The 19,704-nt window shown below is 39.7% G+C and overlaps 1 protein-coding gene across 3 annotated transcripts in view; it reads left to right on the plus strand.

Annotated features, from left to right (window-relative positions):
• Positions 1 to 18,761, plus strand: part of LOC132074967 (synaptotagmin-9) — a 65,866-nt gene extending 47,105 nt beyond the window's left edge. The window contains exons 4-8 of one of the 3 annotated variants that reach the window (XM_059475076.1): positions 14,042 to 14,162; positions 15,190 to 15,361; positions 15,953 to 16,082; positions 16,659 to 16,815; positions 17,804 to 18,761. In XM_059475076.1, coding sequence (XP_059331059.1) covers positions 14,042 to 14,162; positions 15,190 to 15,361; positions 15,953 to 16,082; positions 16,659 to 16,766 — 531 coding nt within the window. In that variant the 3' untranslated portion in view covers positions 16,767 to 16,815; positions 17,804 to 18,761. The remainder of the gene's footprint in view (positions 1 to 14,041; positions 14,163 to 15,189; positions 15,362 to 15,952; positions 16,083 to 16,658; positions 16,816 to 17,803) is intronic. The other 2 variants (XR_009418685.1, XM_059475077.1) reach the window with 2 other exon arrangements.
• The last annotated feature ends 943 nt before the right edge of the window (positions 18,762 to 19,704 follow it).

The raw sequence follows: 19,704 nt of genomic DNA on the forward strand, positions 1-19,704 counted from the left end.
GGCTGCAGCCATCCTGTTGGAATGAAGACAGATTATTTTCCCCCAAGGTTTCTGCTATGAGCACCCTGACCCATCTCTCTTGGTAGCTCAGCATTGTTTCTCATTTTCCAACTCCTTTCCCAATTCCTTCACTTTACTTAATATATAGAACACCAGCATTCTTGGGGAAGCCATGAAAAACATCCCATTTTACACCAAGCTTTTATCCTAAAAGGAGATATAAAATCTTCTCATCCCATCTGTAACAGTAATACCTTTTTCATTACAATACAGGTATTTTTAAAAACAAATTTATCTATAGCATTAGATGCTCACTGTCTTCATCCCCATCATCATGTTCTTCTCAAAAGTTACTTATTTTGGGAAACCTTTCAGTGCTAAATCAGCACACACATCCTTCTTTTCTGACAGTTTTGAGTCAGGAAGGTCAGAGATAAGTACACTAAATTCTTTCAAAATCATACTTCCAAAAAAATTTGAAGTTAGGCCCTTTTAAGGTATGAGATCGAGTACCCAAAATCAGATTAACAAAGTTCTAAAGTATACTTATAATTTAGGACAAGCCAGTTTACAACTCTCATCTAAAACCATCAAATTATTTAAATTACAGAACAAATCAAACTGATTCAAATAAACTGAAAACTTGAGAAGGCATTTAAGTGACCATGAGATTTTAAGTCACAAGCTGCATAACAGTGCTACTTTTTTTCCCTACCCATAAGTGAGAATGTACTGAATAATACCATTTATTCTGAATATAGTCATAACCAGCTCTAAGTCTGGGCAGCTCACCACACTCATCTCATAATTCTGTGGAGAATAGCAGAACAAGCTGCAGAAAACATTAATTTTCCTCTCTAGGTGTGTTTCACATGTAGCATGTGTAAGGTAAAACAAGTTGGAAGAAAAATATGCTAGGAGGAGAGAGTTCTGTCGACTCATCTTTGTGGACCTAAAGCACTAAAGCACTTCTATATTTAGTGCTCTCTTTATCTCACATCTTACACTGTGCATTCTTTGGGAGTAAAAACGTGCTCACTGAGGTGGCCCTAAAATTGCCTCCAGTGCACATCTAAATATAATGGGGAGGCAGGAACACATGTGATAGAGAAGAAGTGCTACAGAAAAAGAGCTGTTATCACAGTCTGCACAATCACATCTTCCCCTGCTCACGCTGCAGACACCTGGATGGATGGTACACTCGATTTCAGAGTCTGCATTTTCTAAAATGGATTCCTGTCTTCTCTCTTCACCTTCCTTCAGGTTCCTCAGCCTTTTATTTCACTTTAAAGCTCTTTTTTTTTTCAGCACACTGCTAAGTAGATGTAGTGCTGGGTTGGTAAACTCCTTAGCAGCTTCATTATTTAAATATTCTGTTTATTTGTAAGGCAGGGGGATGATACACATCAACAGCATAAATTCTCTATGACCAGATCCATATATCTTAATGTGTGTCAGTTTGTGTCCTAATGACAATGGCCCAGAGCTGTCTCTGTAGAAAAGCAGGATTTGCATGAGCTTCTGGGCAGAACCAGCTGTGAGGGGACCAAGAGGCAGTGAGATGTTTCTGGTACTGCCTGAGGGAAGTGGATCACCATGGGTTCCATGGCATTGGTTTGGGAGGTGAGGCAGGGTTGGATACCCGCATAATCTCAGCAGGACGTGCACTCTGCAGGTTTTGCAGACTGGTATGAAATCGTCTGTAGCACCTCTAGGAGGAAACAGAAGAGCATTCTCTCCCATGATCCCTCCCCATGCCTCAAAAAACCATCACCAAAACCCCAGCATCTCTCCTGATTCAAATGTGTAATTGTCTTTTTAACATGGTTTGAGAAGCAAAGGATGAAAACTGTCGTCTTGTCCACACTTCTGGAATGATGCCGTCTGGTCATCATTAATTTTCTTGTCATCCTTTTTCTTCCTCCCACTACTGCTTTAATTCCTTTTGTATTTGGAAACCAGAGAGATTCTACGCTATGAAATGAGACCATTTCGCAGTATTGAAGATGTAGGAGTTTCATCCATACTGACATATTTAAAAACTGGGTTTTATAGGATTAAAGTCCATGATTCTATCCTTCCATTTAAGTTGCAGTTAAGATGGAATGGCTGTGCAAGGACACTCAAAGCACTACAGCTGCACGCCTTTGCCCCCATCCATTAGTAGAATACTGCCAGCAGTGATGTATTCTCTTTACCTTGGCTGCTTCACCTTGAAATTTGCAGATATTTTCTTTTCTATATTACCCATATAAAGAAGTAAATGAAACTTCTATGGAAATCGTTTTCTCTGTCTTTAAAAGTAGGCAATTTTATGTAGGAGTGTCACTAGTACAATGCATGTTGTGAAATTTAGTTCTGCATTTGTTCCAATGGAATGCTCTCAGAGTTGGTTTTGAGTCACAATGATCCCTTTTCACCTTTTCTCAGGTGGGGAAGCTTTCTGTGGATGGTACATTGGAGTCTGGCACTAAATAACACTGTTATTTAGGTTACTGTTACACAGGTGACAGATCAGAAAATGTATTTTATTTTATTTTTTTTTTAGTATTTAATGGCACCACTTAATAGCAAGGAAGTTGAAGGTAACAGAATTTCAGCATCAGAAATGAAGTTGCTGATTGGCAGCAAAAACACCTTCTTCATGTGAAGTATCCTCACTGTTGCCTGAGCTGAGGGCATGCATGGCACAACGTGACAAAATTGTCTCCAGAGAAACAAAACACATGGAGAAATTTCAGCAGAAAGACACTTGATTATTGGCTTTAGAATCACAGGATGCCTAGGAAAAGTAAAAAAAAAAAAAAAAAAAAAAAAAAAACAAAAAAAACCAAACTTTTAATAGCAGTGAAGAAAATCCCTTTGTAAATCATAGGGAATAAAAAGTAGGAGAAATAGATTCATAAGCTGATGCTGCTTTCCCCACCTGCTAAATTGGCACTGAACTTAAAAGGAGCTACTCACAGAAAATATTGCTTTTGTAAAGTCCAACTTAGATAATAACACTTGTATTACCTTTTTAGTGGGATGAGAAGTCAAAAGGGATCAGAGAGACAGAGAAAAGGTGCACCAGGGGTTTCATTGAATGTGGATTTGATATCCTGATAGCACAGAATTGTTTAGGTTGGAAAAGACCCTGCAGATCAGGTAGTCCAACCATTAACCCAGCAGTGCCAAGGCCACCACTAATCCCTGTCTCTGAGTGCCACATCCCTATGTCTTCTAAATCCTTCCCACCACCTTCCTGGGCAGCCTGTTCCACTCGGCATAATTTTTAAATGATCAAACAGGGTTTGGATTAATGGCACTAAAGTTATTTTTGTGGTCTGTGAAGGGAGCACAGTGTATCCAAGGGGATCAGGATGCAAGGGCTGCTTTGCTGCCTGTTTGCAGGGAGCAAGGCACATGTGCCTCTCCAGCTTCTGCATTCTTTGCACTGGCCACCACATCTTCCTCCCTGAAATCACACCTGGAGTGGAATTCCACTGCAGATGGAAAAAATCTATCAAGAGACATCTGATTAAATAAAAAAAATAAATATATCTCAGAGAAAATGTCTAGAATGGCAGGCTACTGCAGCACAGAGTTTGACGTTGACTTTCCGTTTTTCAAGCACAATGCTATTTGGACTACTCTCTTTTTTTGTATCGATTTCTGGAAAATTGTAGAGAAAACTTAGACTAATAGTAGATTTAGATTTGTGAAAATGGCCTTTCCTTATTACCCATTTTGTGAACTCAGTTTGCTAAGCCTGAGGAGCCAAGTCAGTACAGAACACCTAATGTGAGTGTAATGACCATGTGTACATCCACAACACATTACAGGTTCTTCTGCAGACTGAAAAGAAATTTTTTCCCCTGATACTGTGACATTCTCCATCTTTTTGCAGCATTACCCAGGTACTTTGTTTCTCTCCTCAGAGTGATGTGCTCAGAATACATGATGTAACAGACAGCTGCTTTGCACAACACAAAATGCCTGCACTCAGAATGAAATTCACATTTTAGTGGAGCTGTAAGTTCACGTGCAGCCATTGTAACTCAAGGTGGAGTGAAAGGCCAATCCATTCATTTGCATACAGATCTAGTTTAAATTGACATTTTCATTTTAAAACACTAGGGGGAAAAAAATTAACAGGCAAGACATTTTGGATTAAAACATTTTGATTAGTTAACTTCCTTTTAAAATCAGCTTCCTCCCTTGCAATTTTTCCTGGATGTATTTGAAATTTTCATTATTAGTGGTATATGGAGATAATTGAACATATCTTTCAACTTATGTCAGAATGGAAGCAAAGGGTAACTGGCAAATAATTCGTGGTAGAAATAATTTTATGCATTAGAATGGATTTGCTGCTTCATTTTTTTCAAGCTCATGTTTGCCTAGAGATACTGAACACTTAACACATAATTTAGCCTCTCCTTCACACAGCAAACCAGCCTTCAGCCTTGAAACTATGGGGGGTTATTTTCTCATCTCTTTCCATCTCTGTGATGTTCACTAGAAGTTTTCTTTTTTAATCTGAAAGGTTGTCCCTCCCAGGTTAAATTGGTTTAAGGTAGTGCATACTACAATGCCATTAACCTCTGCTTCACTTTAGTCATTTCAGTCTCACTCTTTCACAAAAAATAGAGTTCTAATCCAAATCACTAACAGCCTGTGGAAAAATTACTGGGTTTCACATGACAGATGCTGATAGACATTCATAAAAACTTGTGTCCTTAATTTAGGCAATGGATGCTTCAGGACAAATCCAGTCAGTGTCCCAGTTTTCCAGATTGCAGCGTTCCACTGGTTTGTGACACTGTCCTGTGTGGAACATTCCCTGTCTGCCTGACCTACCTGTCCTTCCATATCCACCACCTTCACCTGACACCAACACTCTTATTTTTCCCCGTGGAAGCTCCCTCCTCATTTCCTTTAGAGAAAGCACATGCCCTCCAAACACATTTCCCTGTCTAGGGCAATTTGCATTTCATTGCTATTCCCAAGCTTGTCAACATTTCTGGAGCAGCCACTGCCTTCCCTGCGGAGGGAAAGGTCTGACTCAGCTCTGTGCCAGAGCTCCAGGAGTGGGAAACCAAACCCACCCCCAGGAGGCTCTGGAGGTGTCGTTCCAAAGGTGTGAGCACCGACGAGGTGGGGATGCCTCGAGGTGGGAGAAGAGGAGAAGCCAATTTCTCCACAGCACCTTGCTTGTGAACCCATGTCTCACAGGTTATGACATTTCTCATGCATTCCATCGTGAAGACACAGTTATTTCCTCTACTTTTCAAGCCTTCCCTGTCCTACACCCACCCATAAGCACACCCTGCCTCCCAGCACCAACCAAAATTATCCAAGGCAGCCTGGAGAAAAAGGGGCAGGGCAGAAATTTTTGCATGATTAAATCTATACTGAAATTTTCATTTTCTAGTAAGTGATAAGTCATAGAATAATTTTTAAAAAGGCAGTAGCAGTTCAAGAAACTAACATAACTTTCAGAGGAATAGTTTAATTTGCAAGGAGAAACTTGCACTTCAATTAACTTTTCTCTCTGGCAAACAATGCCATCTAGCAAGCCTTCAGAACCAATTCTATACTTTTTCCTTAATAACTGATGAGGGAGTTAAAAATTACTTCTATTAACTTTCTACAGAAGTTTCACTTTCAGAGGGCCTCATTTCTGCTTTTCCCATGAAATCAATTTCTGACACACACAAACTGGACAAGTACTGCAGCCTTTGCAGTCATGTCTCTGCTAATTCTCATTAGCTCAATTCAGACTATCTCTGCCATTCATCAATTTAGTTTGGAACAAATTAAGACATTATTTCTATCTCAATAGCTACAGGATAATTCATTAGATTCACTCTTAGGCCCAGATTCAGCAAACCACTGTAGTTGTTGTGAGCTGAAAATCTGCATAAAGGATTCAAAGGCAGTAATACATATAGGATTTAAGAACATTATATATATATATATATATATATATATATATATATATTTATATCTAGGTTTATATATATGTTTAAGAACATATATATATTTATATGTTTAAGAACAGCTATGGGATAAAGTTTATCCCATGGAATGGAGGCTTTTATAGAAGGATCTTAATACAGAATAATTTACCAATGAAGTCTGAAATGACTCTAAGAACAAATATGTCCTGTAAATGCATCCCAAGGATGATATGCAGCTCACCAATTGGAAGGTTTCAGGTGATCACTGCCACTTTATTTTTAGGATATAAATTATGACAGCAGTCTTATGTGGCCTGGATTAAAGAAAAGGATACAAGGATAATGGAATCAGGAGAGGAAACAACCCAAAAAAAACCCAAAACACAAACTCTAAAAATCCATATTAAAGATGTTCACACTCTGAAGACAGAGGATATGGTGCTGACTTTCTTTTTGATACTGTCTTTATAGAAAAGTTGCCAAAATGCTCAGGAAACTATGAGTGCAAAATCCAGAATTAATTACATCAAATTCTTCAGCTTTCTGGAATTCCTTCACTGCAGTTAAAACAAGCTCCTGAATTGTTTGTTCATGTTCTTTCCCAATAAGTGAAATCAGACTTACCAAGCTCAAAAGGCTTCTTTGCTTATTTGCTTTCATTTTTTACGAAAAGCATAGAGAAAAGAAATAGAGACAATGAAATAAAATTTTTAAAAAATTAAATTACAGTGAGAAAATGGTACCCCTTGAAAATTAACTTAAAACATGAAATATAGCCTGACATTGATGTATTGAAAGAATAATTCTAAAAGATAGGCCATTCCCATTTTCCACTTACTTTACTTAATCACATCTCTGTAGATATGGATTGATTCAGGCATTAATAAATATCTCCTCTACTAGGGTTCATTTCTTTGATTTAAGATGTCATGAAAATAGAATTTTCCAGTCATATCTTTTCTATTCATCTCAAAATGTGTAATGAGAAGCAACTGGCACTCTTCTAGTCACAAGGCAATTCAATTAAAATCCAACATTTCAAAAGAGTTTTTATCAGTATATATTTCTCATAGATATAACTCAAAATGACTCTGATGAAATTATAAAAAAAGTAGAGCTAACTTCACAAATTCTTCATGTTAAATACTTTAGTTTTACTGTCATTCCCAAACAGATTATAGTCTATGGCATTTGTATAATATTTGTGTCCTGGCCATGTTCCTCAGCAGAATTAGTATCTTATCACTCAAATCTTATTCCAGGCTTCTCAACACAGATAAGTAATTTAATAAATGTATATCCCAAAAAGCAGATAACACTACTTAAAGCATGTGTAAGTCATTTGGGCTTAACACATATACCCAGTGTACTTAACTCATCCTTGCCTTAGCTGAGTGAAACTCCTCTGAAATAAATCCTTGCAAAAGTCAAATCCCCTCATTAACAAATATTAGAATGATGTACAGTGAAACTTATCTTGCACTGGAACAGTATAATTCCCTTAATTCCAGGAAAGATTTGGAAGTAACTAGGAATATTTTTTTTTAATTGTTGTTTAAAATGCAACCAATGCTCCTCAGGTTGGGAGCCAGAAGAAAGAGAGACTTCAATAAAATAGTGGCAAACTGTCCTTTCTGTGCAATTCAAATGGTACCTTCTCATTCCATGCCACCTCTGCTCTGTTCCTGCTTTCCTGTGTCCTTTGCAGAGACATGTCCAGCTGCTGCAGGAGGCAGCATGCAGAGCTACCATGGAGCTGTGCAGCTCTGACACAGCAGCAGGAATTTAGCAAATTCCCTAAAACCACTTCTGCCTCCAAAGCCTCTCCACAGAGTTACCAACTTAATAGGAAATAAGCAAGGGCATCAGTGCCTGCTAAGTGCTCCAGTTAATGTTAGCTTGGTGAGATGCATAAAAATACATGTGGGCTCCTCACAGCCCATAATTAGTTTTGCAACATAGCAGAAAAGTGACAAAGTAGTGTCTGTCTTTTTATAGCTGGAGAAGGGAGGAACCTGGTATAATTGAGACATATGCTTTAATTAGAGTGGCACAGGCACTGCGTGGTGCAGGCCCATCACAGCTTCTCTGCTCCAGAAATACAAAACTCAAGTTGCCAAAGAAATGAGCACAAACCTCATGAATGCCTACCTCGAGGACAGCAAATCTCCTTCCAGATCTGAGGCAGAGGCAAAATTATATAAATTGTCTTGTTTTCCCTCCATCCCCTGCTGCCTGCTTTACATACCCATTTTCTGCACTCTAACGCATTTATGAGGAGGCAGAGGAGAGCTCTGATCCCAAATGTCATTCCCATTTGTCAGAATATCCCTAACAACCAGGTGGCTTGGAGGTTTCACTGGGGAGGTTTGATCCAGCCTGAGCTGCTTAATGCAGCCTCAGAGGCATCAAAGGTGAGGCCATTCCAGTCACCATCCTCTTTGAGGTTGCACATTGCCCTGTTTAATATGCTGAGTTATACTCACTGAGCAGCAGCATGGAGCTGCTGACAGTACTGGGGAGGGATTTATCCTGCAGGCTAATCTCCAGCAAAATTGAATTGTTTTAAAAACTATAAATCATGTGTGATTATAGATTAAAAGCCTAATAATGTTACTATTAGAATTCAGCATTTTCAAAGGGGTAGTTTTACAGAGGGGAAAACCTGAAATGTTTTCTGGAAAAAGCAGGAACAATTTTCAGTAGAAACCACTGAAAATTGTTAAAAAGTATGACTTTTGTAATGTATCAAGTATTTCCACCAGGAACAGAGCAAGAAGGAAGCCTGATATGAGAGGGGGGCATGTCTCCATGCTCCTAACAGCAATCTTACTTACCTGGTGGTTTCATGGATTATGGGATTCATCCTGTTTGCAGTTTTCAGGCAAACCTTGTGATTTACACCTCTGGTTTGAACTCTCCCAGGTAAGACTGGGACATTTTCAAGGAAGAATCTTCATGCTCTTGCTTGATGGAATAAAGAGCTGCAGGAACATGGCAAGGGCTCAGAGACAAATCCAGGTGGGATTATCAGAGGCTCCCTGTAAGGCACAGCTCACAACATCAAGGCACTCCTGGGACCCAAGCCTGGAGCACTGCAAAAGCAAAGCTGATCCCAACCTTGTTTCACTTTTTTTAGAATACAGGAACAGGCAGAATACAGATTTAAAATAAAGGCTGTGTTTTCACCTCTGAGCCTGGGCAGGTTTTGAGGACAATGGGAGAGTGGTATGTTTGTTAGAGATATTTATTTAGCTATGCTTCCTGCTGAATGGGACCAAAGGAAAAATAATATAGAGCATGTACATATAAGTAAATTAGCATTTCAATTTCATTATCTTCTGATTATTTTCTTTTGAGTTGACCAGCCTTTAGGTCTGGTTATATTGGGGCTGTCACAGTTGCACTGTAACATGCCCATTATGGTATTTCGACCACACTGAATGAGGTTAGGCACAAATTTGGAAAGTACAACGTGCATGACTTGATAACCTATACTATTAATGAAATCTCCTCCTAAGCAGGAATTCCAAAATGCCTCTGGCAGTGTAATGCCTGTAGTGCCACGTTTTGTGGAGCGTACACAGTAATGCCTAAGCACTCAATTCAAACAGGAACTAATCCTTGCAGAAGATCCTGCCCTCTATCCTTGTTAATTCTGTTCCTCAAAGTGATTCCTTGCTAATACAGCACACCTTTAGTGACAATCCGTGGCTTAAGCTGTGTAGCTCAGTGATTCTAAACTTGTGAAGATGTGCACTAATCCTCTCGGTGCTCTGACACGTTGGCTTTGGTTCTGTTAGCTGAATTTGCAGGGAAGACCTGTGTGTGCTGGGTGTGAGGGTGATGCCTGTGACAAGGCATGGTGCCTGCATCCCCCAGAGAGATGAACACACACCTGCAGACTCTGGGGGGCTCTGGCAATGAAGCAGCAGCCTGAAGACCTGGGATTGCAGGCAATATTAAAAGGGGCTGACGTGTCCACAGCAGCTCAAAGCTACACAGCCGTGAGCCAGGGTGCTACAGAGCCATATTTGTGGTTTGTAGAGCGATTGCAAGATGCATTAGAAAGACAAATAGTAAATAAAGAAGCCAAAGAACAAATAATACATCAATCAGCCAGAGATAATGCTAAGGAAGAGCAGTCAGCTTTCTCATGTCGGCTCGAGTCAGGATTCGGTTTTTAGGCCTTTGGCTGCTGTTTCACCACCGCAGGGGGCAGACAAAGTTTGTGGGGCTCTCTGAAGAACATTCCCTCGTTAAACCTTTCTAAATGAACCTTGAGGACCCATTGTTTAACAATTTTCAATGTTGCCCTTTGGTTAGAGAAAACAGGGAGGAATAGCCAGGGCAAAGGGCAAGGCTCTCTCTGTCATAAAAATCCTTTCCAAACTTTAGAAAACCTTTACAAATAGCCAGTATGATGGAGTAGTCATTAATTCCCTACACTTTGAAATGAAAGTATGAGAAGATAAGGCCTCTTTTTCAGACTGACAGAAGGATTTACATGGCAAAAGGTGTCTCTTCCCTGCTGCTGCCTGCAGGCTGCCCTTCAGTCACATTCTCAGGCATTGACTTGTGAACAGGCCCTCTCACAATCATCTGTGACCAATTGCTGCAACACCTACAACTTGTACAACTGGAAAAGGCTAAAGAAATCACAGGCTCTGTTTCCAGTATAACTCTGTTCTTTTCCATGTAATGTCCAGTGCAGTTTTTCAAGAAGCATTAATAAAGAACTATTATATATATTATATATATATCACACATTTATATATTATATATTATATATTATATATTATATATTATATATTATACATTATACATTATACATTATACATTATATATAGTATATTACATATTGTATATTATATGTTATATATTACATATTACATATCGTATGTCGTATATTATATATATCACAGCATTTGCTAAAAACCCATCACCGTGCAGGTGACCATTATTTTTCAGTTGTAAGGCAAAGCTTTTGGGTAAGCATATTATGGCCTAATTCCTAATACTACATTCAACACATGTGATCCATTCTTTTCTTCATTTGTGCAGTTATGTTTACAGGGTATGACTCTTCAGGTTGTTCTGTGCAGGGATGGGAATGGGACTCTGTGATCCTCGTGGGTCCCTTCCAGATCAGGACATTCTATGATTCTCTGATTTTCCTTGGCATCTGAATTCAATTCCTAAAACCAATGTATAATAATTCATTTACCTATAAACTCCTTGATAAAAAATGGATAAATTTTTTAAAATGTTCATTAAGGAGGATCAAGTTGGAGTGGAAACTTCTGTATTTGGTAGAGGCAGTAAATTCACAGTACTCACAGAATGAATTCCTAGTCACCACGTGGAGCACTGGAGTTGAATATGGAGTATTCAATATGGAATATGTCTCTGGATTTTGTATTCAGACACACAAAACATATCTGCATCAAGTAATAATATACTGAGTGTCTAACATAATGTAGTACAAAATATATAAGAAGGATATTCTGCACTACAGATATAAAATACATATATATCTATTTCAGTGGTGCATAGGTCAGTTGTTGTTTATTGAAGTACTTCCATGATTACCTAAAATCCAAAATACTGTGTCAGTGCATTCTGAAACATTTGAAGTCAAACCTACCCCTATCCAATACAGATGAACTGCAAAGTGCTACAAAATAAATTACAAAATGTTATGTAAAATCCTCAATCAGTAGCTGTCCATATTTATGCATATAAATATGCCACAGCTGACAATATTGAAGTATGTCAAAATACACAGTTAAAATAACAGATGTTTGATGGGCTCCTTTGTGATCAGAGAAAACCTGACTGATTCTATCTTCTAAAGGGCAGTGACCAATTCAGGAAAAACAACCTATCAATATTTGCAAGAGTGACAAATTCCCAAAAGACGGCTTCAGTCAGTAATATCTTTAAATGGCTTTTGAAATTCTGGTCCCCTAAAGTTGCAGCACAAGAGAGAATTTCACAGCTACGAATCTCAGCCCCTCAGAGCTGGAGAAGTACATTTCCACGTTGGAAGTTGCTCTCACACTGGGAAGGACAAGTGAAAACTTTGCTTCCTGTTTTCCTGGTTATAGGTACCAAGCTCCAGCTGATCACTGGGAAAACCTCAGAGGTCAGTTATTTTCCTGTAATGATAAGGGCAGATGTTAGCCAAGAGAAATTTCTGCTGGATGTGCTGACACCTCTTTAACCTGTAGGACTTCTCACAGCATCCCAAGCAGCTTTGATCCTCCCACCAAGTGAGTCTGTGGCACAATTTGTTGCAGCAGGTTTGCTTCCAAGTGGGAGCTATCAAGAGGCACTAAACAGCCTGAGTCATAGCAGCCACCTCGATATTGTCCCAGCCTTTATTAACTTTTCAGCCACCCTGAAACACTGATCTTCAGAATGGAAAAGGTGATAAGGTTAAAAGCTGGTTATTCCTGACAAATGGCCCATAATATCAGCCTTTTCCTTCTTTGGCTGCATCTGTTAAATCACAGCACAAGGAAAGGACTCACTTTTGAGTGACTGTCCCTGTTGGGTTTTTAATTTGAATGAGCTGTGAGCTAAAGCAAAGGTGCCTCTCTTGAGCAAGGGGTTGGACACTGAGCAGAATTCCCTTCTGACACAACATTTTTCTACAGCTGTGTGCCAGCAATGCTTTCTGTTCTGCTTGTGTCCCCTGCTAACTCCTGGAGTGACACAAAGGGACTGCACAGGCTCTGGGCAGCAGCTGCCTCAGACACAAACCCGTGCTAGGGGCTCCTTCCAGGTATTTTTATTTCCTTCTGTGTCACCCACCACCCTTGAGTTTTTGGTGACTGAAAGAGAAAGAACCAGCTTGGGAAAGATGAGAAGCTATTGCACAAAGCTAAGTAAGCAAGATAAACATACCCCACAACAGCTGCATTTCCCTTCCCTAGAAAACCTGGAATGTGGCTTTGATATTGCTAATTTCAAGGATCAGGTAATTTTTTTTTTTTTTTCAGTCAAGAATGAAATATTAAGCTACAGGAAGCAGGTTTGTGAAAGTGTGAATTCGCTGCTCAGTCAAAAAAATGCAAATCAAGTAAAAGAAATCATTTAATACAATCCTTCCTTTGATATTTTCTTAATGAAAGAGCTGGATTTCCCTCTTAAAAAATAGTGATGCTTTGTAACTGCAAACAGGGTTTGTAAATTTTCTAGCATTTTTCTGGAGCCCTGATGCCATCAACAGAGGAAAGGGTTGCAAATTATTCTATCAATGAAACAGAAGGATAAATCTTAAGGAAGCTTGTCTGTGTGAGGCAAAGGATTTTGTCTTTGTTATTATTGTAATTATTATGATCAAAAATTAATAATAACCCTTACTCTTCTTCTGGTGGAGACTGTCCCATTGCCATAGACACTTCAGACCTGTCACACCAGAGTTCATGCAAACTTAAGAGTAGGAAGAAGCTTTGTCCTGCCCAAACCATGGGGTTTTTTTGTTGGAGAATTTTGCTCAGAAATGGCTTAAAAGGCAGCTGTGAGGAGCAAATTCTCACAGCCTGTTTCTGTAAACAGCTAAGTTCTCAAGCCTGTCTTCAATAACATGGAGTCCTTGAGAACTTAGCTGTTTTGAGAAACAGGCTGTGAGAATTTGCTCCTCACAGCTGCCTTTTAAGCCATTTCTGAGCAAAATTCTCCAACATTTTTTTCTGTGACTCTCTCGGTGGGTTTCATCCCGCAGACCAGAGAGAAAGGCACAGACATTTGTGGCTGCTTGTCAGTGAAACAGGCAAATCACTAAAATACATAAAATAGAACAAAGGTTTTCCAGTCCCTCACAGGGTACCTCATCATTTAAATGTGTGTCATCTCCAAGGACTGAGTGCTAGAAACTATAACCTCATTTACCCTGGAGAACTTTGGTGGTGTAGCAACAGAGTAACTTGAATGTTGTATGCACATGGATGGCTGTTTGTTTCAGATATGTTTCAGAATGAGAATGCAGCTTTTACTGCAGATCTCCAAAGGTATATTTTTATCTTTAAATCCTGCTAGGAGCAGAAAAATTATTATTGCTTCACATTATATTTCTTTTCTTGGAACAGGATAACGTGGATCTTGGTGACCTTATGTTTTCGCTCTGCTACCTTCCAACAGCTGGTAGACTAACTATTACAATAATAAAGGCAAGAAATCTAAAGGCAATGGATATCACAGGAGCATCAGGTAGGAATGAATTAAATGCTCAGTGTGGATTTCTGTCCCGTTTCCCTCCGAAGACACAGAATTCAACACTGTCAGATCCCAGAATGGTCTTTGAGAGGGGGGTGATTTTACTGTGAGCTCTACTTGAGTACAGAAGTTGATGAGAAATAAATAACACATTTTAGTTCTCTTAGATCCAAGCAACAGTTTAAAACAAGTTTATCACTCATAAAGAGTGCAAGATTGTTATTTCCAATGCCACTGTAATTCAGAGTAAAACAAGCTGGCCAAAATGCATTCCCAACACTGGGCATTTGTTTGTGCAGCAGACTGTTACAGCTATGACACAGACTGGCCCTCTCTGACAGTCCCCAAGAGCCACTGAGCCAGTTCTGCTGTTGCCACCATATGGAGAAAGAGGTGAACATCCCAGAATCCTTTCAGCAACCCTTTCAAAAGCCCAAAAAAAAAAAGTATAAACATAAATAAGATTTCATAGATTACTTTTAAATACTAGCAGGGAATTGTAGAGTTCAGAAAGGAGCTACAAAGAAATAGCTTTCTTTTCTGATACATTCAGGAGTTTAAAAATAATTATAATTCTCTTGAGAAATATAAGTCACTAATTGTTGCACTCTGAATTGTATTTAACCATACATCAGTAAATCCCATTGTGAAAAACATTGTCATCATCTGTCTGTCCTACAAATCTAACAAGTAATTAGGCTGCTATAAATAGGCTGATACACAGGCTGTTGTATAAAATAGTCATGTATAAGATGCTTCAGTGGATATCTTAATACCCTTTGAGAAGTTGGTACACAACAAGGAGCTTCTTGATCCTAAAAAGTTCATTATGAGCAGTCAACCAGGTAAAGCTTTCAAAGCTGCACTGCCTCCCGTGCATTCCATGCTGACAGAGAAGCTCCAATCCCAGTCAGGTCCAGGAGATTAATCCTTCAAGCAGGTATGGACACACAACAAGTCTCCCTTCACTTTCCATTTGCATTTGTCAAAAAAATCAACATTGTTCTTATGACCCACACAGATCCCTACGTGAAGGTTTCTTTAATGTGTGAAGGAAGGCGGCTAAAGAAAAGGAAAACTTCCACCAAGAGGAACACCCTAAATCCTGTTTACAATGAAGCCATAGTCTTTGACGTCCCTCCAGAAAACATTGACCAAATTAACTTGTCGATAGCTGTTATGGATTATGACCGGTGAGATGCCTGTAGCTGTCAAATATTGGCTGATAGAATCTTGAATGCTGGATTTGCACCCAGAAAGAAAGTGGGGTTTTTTCCCTATAAGTGGGGAATTAATGTCAGGTTGAGCTTGGTAGAAGTCTCCAAATTTTTTTGTTTTGCCAGGCAGAACTCCCTTACTAAATTTTAAAACATAGATTTGCATCCATAACTGACATCAGTAAGCTGCAAATGTGTTTGGCAGAACTGAAGTAACTGGGCATTTAAGCACTGATATTCAGTTTGTACATTTATGCTAAGCCTTTACATACACACACTCCATTTATAAAGTCGTGTCTTACAGCCTGTTTGCCTTTGCAGCTAATTACAGAACACAGGCAAAGAACCTTTTGTGTGCTACAAGGGGGGAAATATTTCAATATTTCAAATTGTTCTGAGCAGTGGGAAGTGCAAAGAGCAAGCCTACGTATTTCCTAGTGCTTTGTGTTCTCCGGGCAAGAATTAATCCTAAAACCCCCACAGTTAACGTTTCTGAATGAAATATGCAACTTGTGTGGTTCCAAAGGTAAAATTTTAAGAAAAAAATATTATGGACCATTTTCACAGTGTAGGTCACAATGAGGTCATTGGAGTTTGTCAAGTAGGCAACGACGCAGAGAGTCTAGGTCGCGACCACTGGAACGAAATGCTCTCGTACCCTCGGAAGCCCATCGCTCACTGGCATCCTCTTGTGGAGGTAAGGCTCTCATTTATTGCTTCCCCCTTGCAGTGATCAGAAATGTTTTCCCACACGGCTTTAGAAGTTGGATAAAATTTTATGAGCAAACCCAAGATCCGTGTGCACGAGTTGAATGCTAGAAAAGGGTTTGGAAACGCTTTAAAGTTGAAATGTGACACGCAGGTTAAGTCTGCTCCTTTCAATTTTAGGGAAACAGAAGGTAATTGTTGTCTGTAATATACAGTTACGGAAACACCAAACATTATACACTCGATTGAGGGTTTGGTTTTGCTTTTGAAATAAGATCTTGGGTAACTTTCACCGTTAATTGATGTAAAGAAATGGATCTTGTTTACAGAGCAATCAAGACTTATTTTTTTTATATACAACAACCTAATTTGACTTCTTTTCTTGTAACAATATATCATCCATGGCACTAGCACATCTCAAAGGATGCCTAACTGCAGTGAGAAAAATATGTTTAAGTGTCTTTGGAGATCTGAGGCGCTCATAAGAAGCGACACAATCAGAAAAGCTTTTCAAGGTTCCTATGGCTTTTTTTTTGTTTTGTTTTGTTTTGTTTTTTGTCTTTAGGGCCCTATTCAGCAGGAATGTTATGCAGGTCTTCTGCGCTTGGATGGCTGCCGAAGAGGCTTCCTCACCCTTTTAACCTATTCAGCAGAAATTTGGCATTCCTGTTGAACTCTTTCTTAGCCATATCCTCAGGGGCTATTCCACAGAGTCCAGTGGGGTAAAGATGTCCTTTTAATCCCTCTGTCTAATCCTCTCCCCAATACAGGGAACACTAATCGTGAGTCATGAGACACAGAAACTCATCAAAGATCGAACTAAATTGCTTCCTAAAGTTACAATGACTTGCTCCCATTGTTGCTCTCACTGGCTGAGTCAGGCAGTGCTCCCAGTCAAAGGGAAGTGTCTTGTTTATGAACAGCCCCAGAGCTATACTCAATGTTTAAAGACAGGAAAGAGCACAGAGCCCTTATGAAGCCAGGAGTGATGCTGTGGGCACTAATACTTGGAGGCAGGCAGCTCACAGCCCCTCTGAGCTTCCTTCCTGCACCAGAGTGCAGCTGTGCTACCACAGTGCAACTGGAGATTTCCCTGCTTGGTTCTGAGCACTGGCCATAGGCAGTTCCAGAAAAGACTGCCAGGCATTATGAAGATGCTGCAAGCTGGGAATAATCCCACAGTCTTGTCCTGTGTCCATAGGGAATTGTGTTTCCTGGTGCCACAGCAGCACAGGCTGAGCAGGGAGTGCCCATGGCAGGAGGAAGGCTCCATGCCTTCTGAGCACAGCTGCTGCCAGCAGTGGGGCAGCTCTGCCCAGGTGTTTGTGCCCCCAGTGACAGGGTAGATGCTGGCGGAAGTGCCACGCTTGAAATGCTGACCTGGGCATTTGGGAGCTCTCTGCTGCAGGCAAGTGTGGGCAGGAACGTCCTGACAGGGCACACGAGGTGTGGTGTAAGGGTTACTGTCGCCCAGAGCACAACAAGTGTCTCTTAGCAGAAGTTGTCTACATCCTTATATCCAACCTGTCTTCCCTCTTTGATAAATTTCATTGCAGCCAGAGCCCACAATTAGGTTTTGACAGCTCTTCCCTTTTCACAGGCATCCTGTTCTTTTCATACATGCCTGGCTAACTTCTTTAGATTTCATTGCTGTGGATTGCTTTTCATGTCACTGAAAGCTAAACAGAGACATATTTTTTTCCTTCCCAGGAATCAAGTGGGGGAGGGTGTCCAGCGCATCCAGGCTGTGCAGAGAAATATATACACAGCATATCATTTTGGTTCCTGAATCAGGATTAGACTCAGCGAGAGCTTCTGGAACCTCTGTGGCCACAGCCGTAGGACCCTGAATATTTGCTGAATAGGACCCTCAGTCTTCTACTGTGTGAAGAGCTATTGGTTTCAAATAGCGTGATGTTATCCACTTGTAGCATTAATTTTCCAGCTGACACTACTGCTACTGATAGATTATTTGTATGGTCGTAAGCATTACCCAAATTGGAGTCATCATTTCTGTTCAGTAGAATAACCCTGGTTTACAAGCAAAATCATAGCAATGTAAACCAACAAATATGGGAAGCAGCAACAAATATTGTCCTTGTACTTGCAAAAAAGGTGCAGTATTGTGAATGATTAGCTTTCTTAGTATTTTTTTTTCAAGAATGATTGCCATCAGATACTTATTTTTTGATGACAAGTTGTGTCCTCAGTCTCAGCTGGTGCCTCCTTTCACCTGACGTGAAAACAAATTAATATAGTTCCTTGCAGAAATCCTTCAAATCTGAAAAACTGTAAAAAAAGTTCTGCTGGGTGAGAACAAGATGCATATGGTATTTGTAATGACAGCATGTTCTTTGAGGGAGGAGATAACCATCTGTATAACATGGAGGTTGTTAGTCCTCAACCTTTGTGGATGATTTTCCAGTCAACGTTTCTGAGTCGTGTCTACGGCACTGCAGACTGTTGGAAGTGTGTCCCAGGTGGCAATGCTGGATCATACAAACACACACACACACACACCCCCATGTCGTCTGAAAATGCTGTTCCAAATATATAGTGCCTGTGAAGACTTCCTTTATTATTTGTGGTAGAGTTAGCAGGGCTGTTTTACATGATGGTATATTGTAAATTCTGACAAATTCTGACCATTAAAAGAAAATGAATCAAAGCACTGCATTTTGTCACGTAATGAAATTTGTACCAGGAAGCAGGAGACCCTGGAATAAATTTTGCACCACTCATTCAGCCATGCATGGAGTTCTCTCATCCTCCAGTGTCTTCTGCAGAGAACTTGACTCACATCTTTACATGGGAATTTTTTTGTTTAAAAGATGCAAATGCAAAATATGGATGTTTTATACAATACAGCTGTCTGCTGTGTACTTACAGAGAGGGAACCCTGGTCATTAGATAGAGTTCAGATAATTTTATGTGCACACACATTGCTTCACATCTGGTATGTGATCAGTGTTCACCAAGCATTTTGGACCTGCACCTCTGCTGACACAAATATGCATGCACAGATTTGAAGAAATATCTAACATTTTGGCCTCAAGTCTAAAAAATTAGTTTTATAACCTATCTATGAGGATCTTCCACAAAATCAGAATTACTTGTGGGTAAAGAATATCTTGGAACTTGCAGGAGATCTTGGATCTGCTGTAAATGTATGCTGCAGGTATAAATCAGCCAACAGCTCAAAGGGACATCAGCTGAAAAGTGGTATTATTATAATTGCCAGTGGGTTGCAGTTCTTCTGTTTTATTACAATGCTCAGTTTATTTAATGTATCAAAAGAATTATTTTGAACAGAGTTCTTCTAAAACACGGAAAGATATCTCTGTGACCATGAGCATTTCAAGTGGAATCCAGCAGACTTCAAAGGCTTAGAGATGAGGAAAACCCCCTAAATTTATTGAATTCTCCTAATTTTTGCTCATGACTTGCAAACTGTTACTCAGGCTGTGGCATTACTATGTGCTTTTTACAAATACCTGCCTTATCATAGTAGTGCATCTATGGAGTGATAGAGATTTTATATATTTGGATACTTCACTCTCCACCTTTAAACTCAACCAATGATATTCCCTAGACCCTAAATATTTTTCTGT

This window comes from Ammospiza nelsoni, chromosome 6, assembly GCF_027579445.1.
Source record: "Ammospiza nelsoni isolate bAmmNel1 chromosome 6, bAmmNel1.pri, whole genome shotgun sequence".
Classification (NCBI taxonomy): domain Eukaryota; kingdom Metazoa; phylum Chordata; class Aves; order Passeriformes; family Passerellidae; genus Ammospiza; species Ammospiza nelsoni.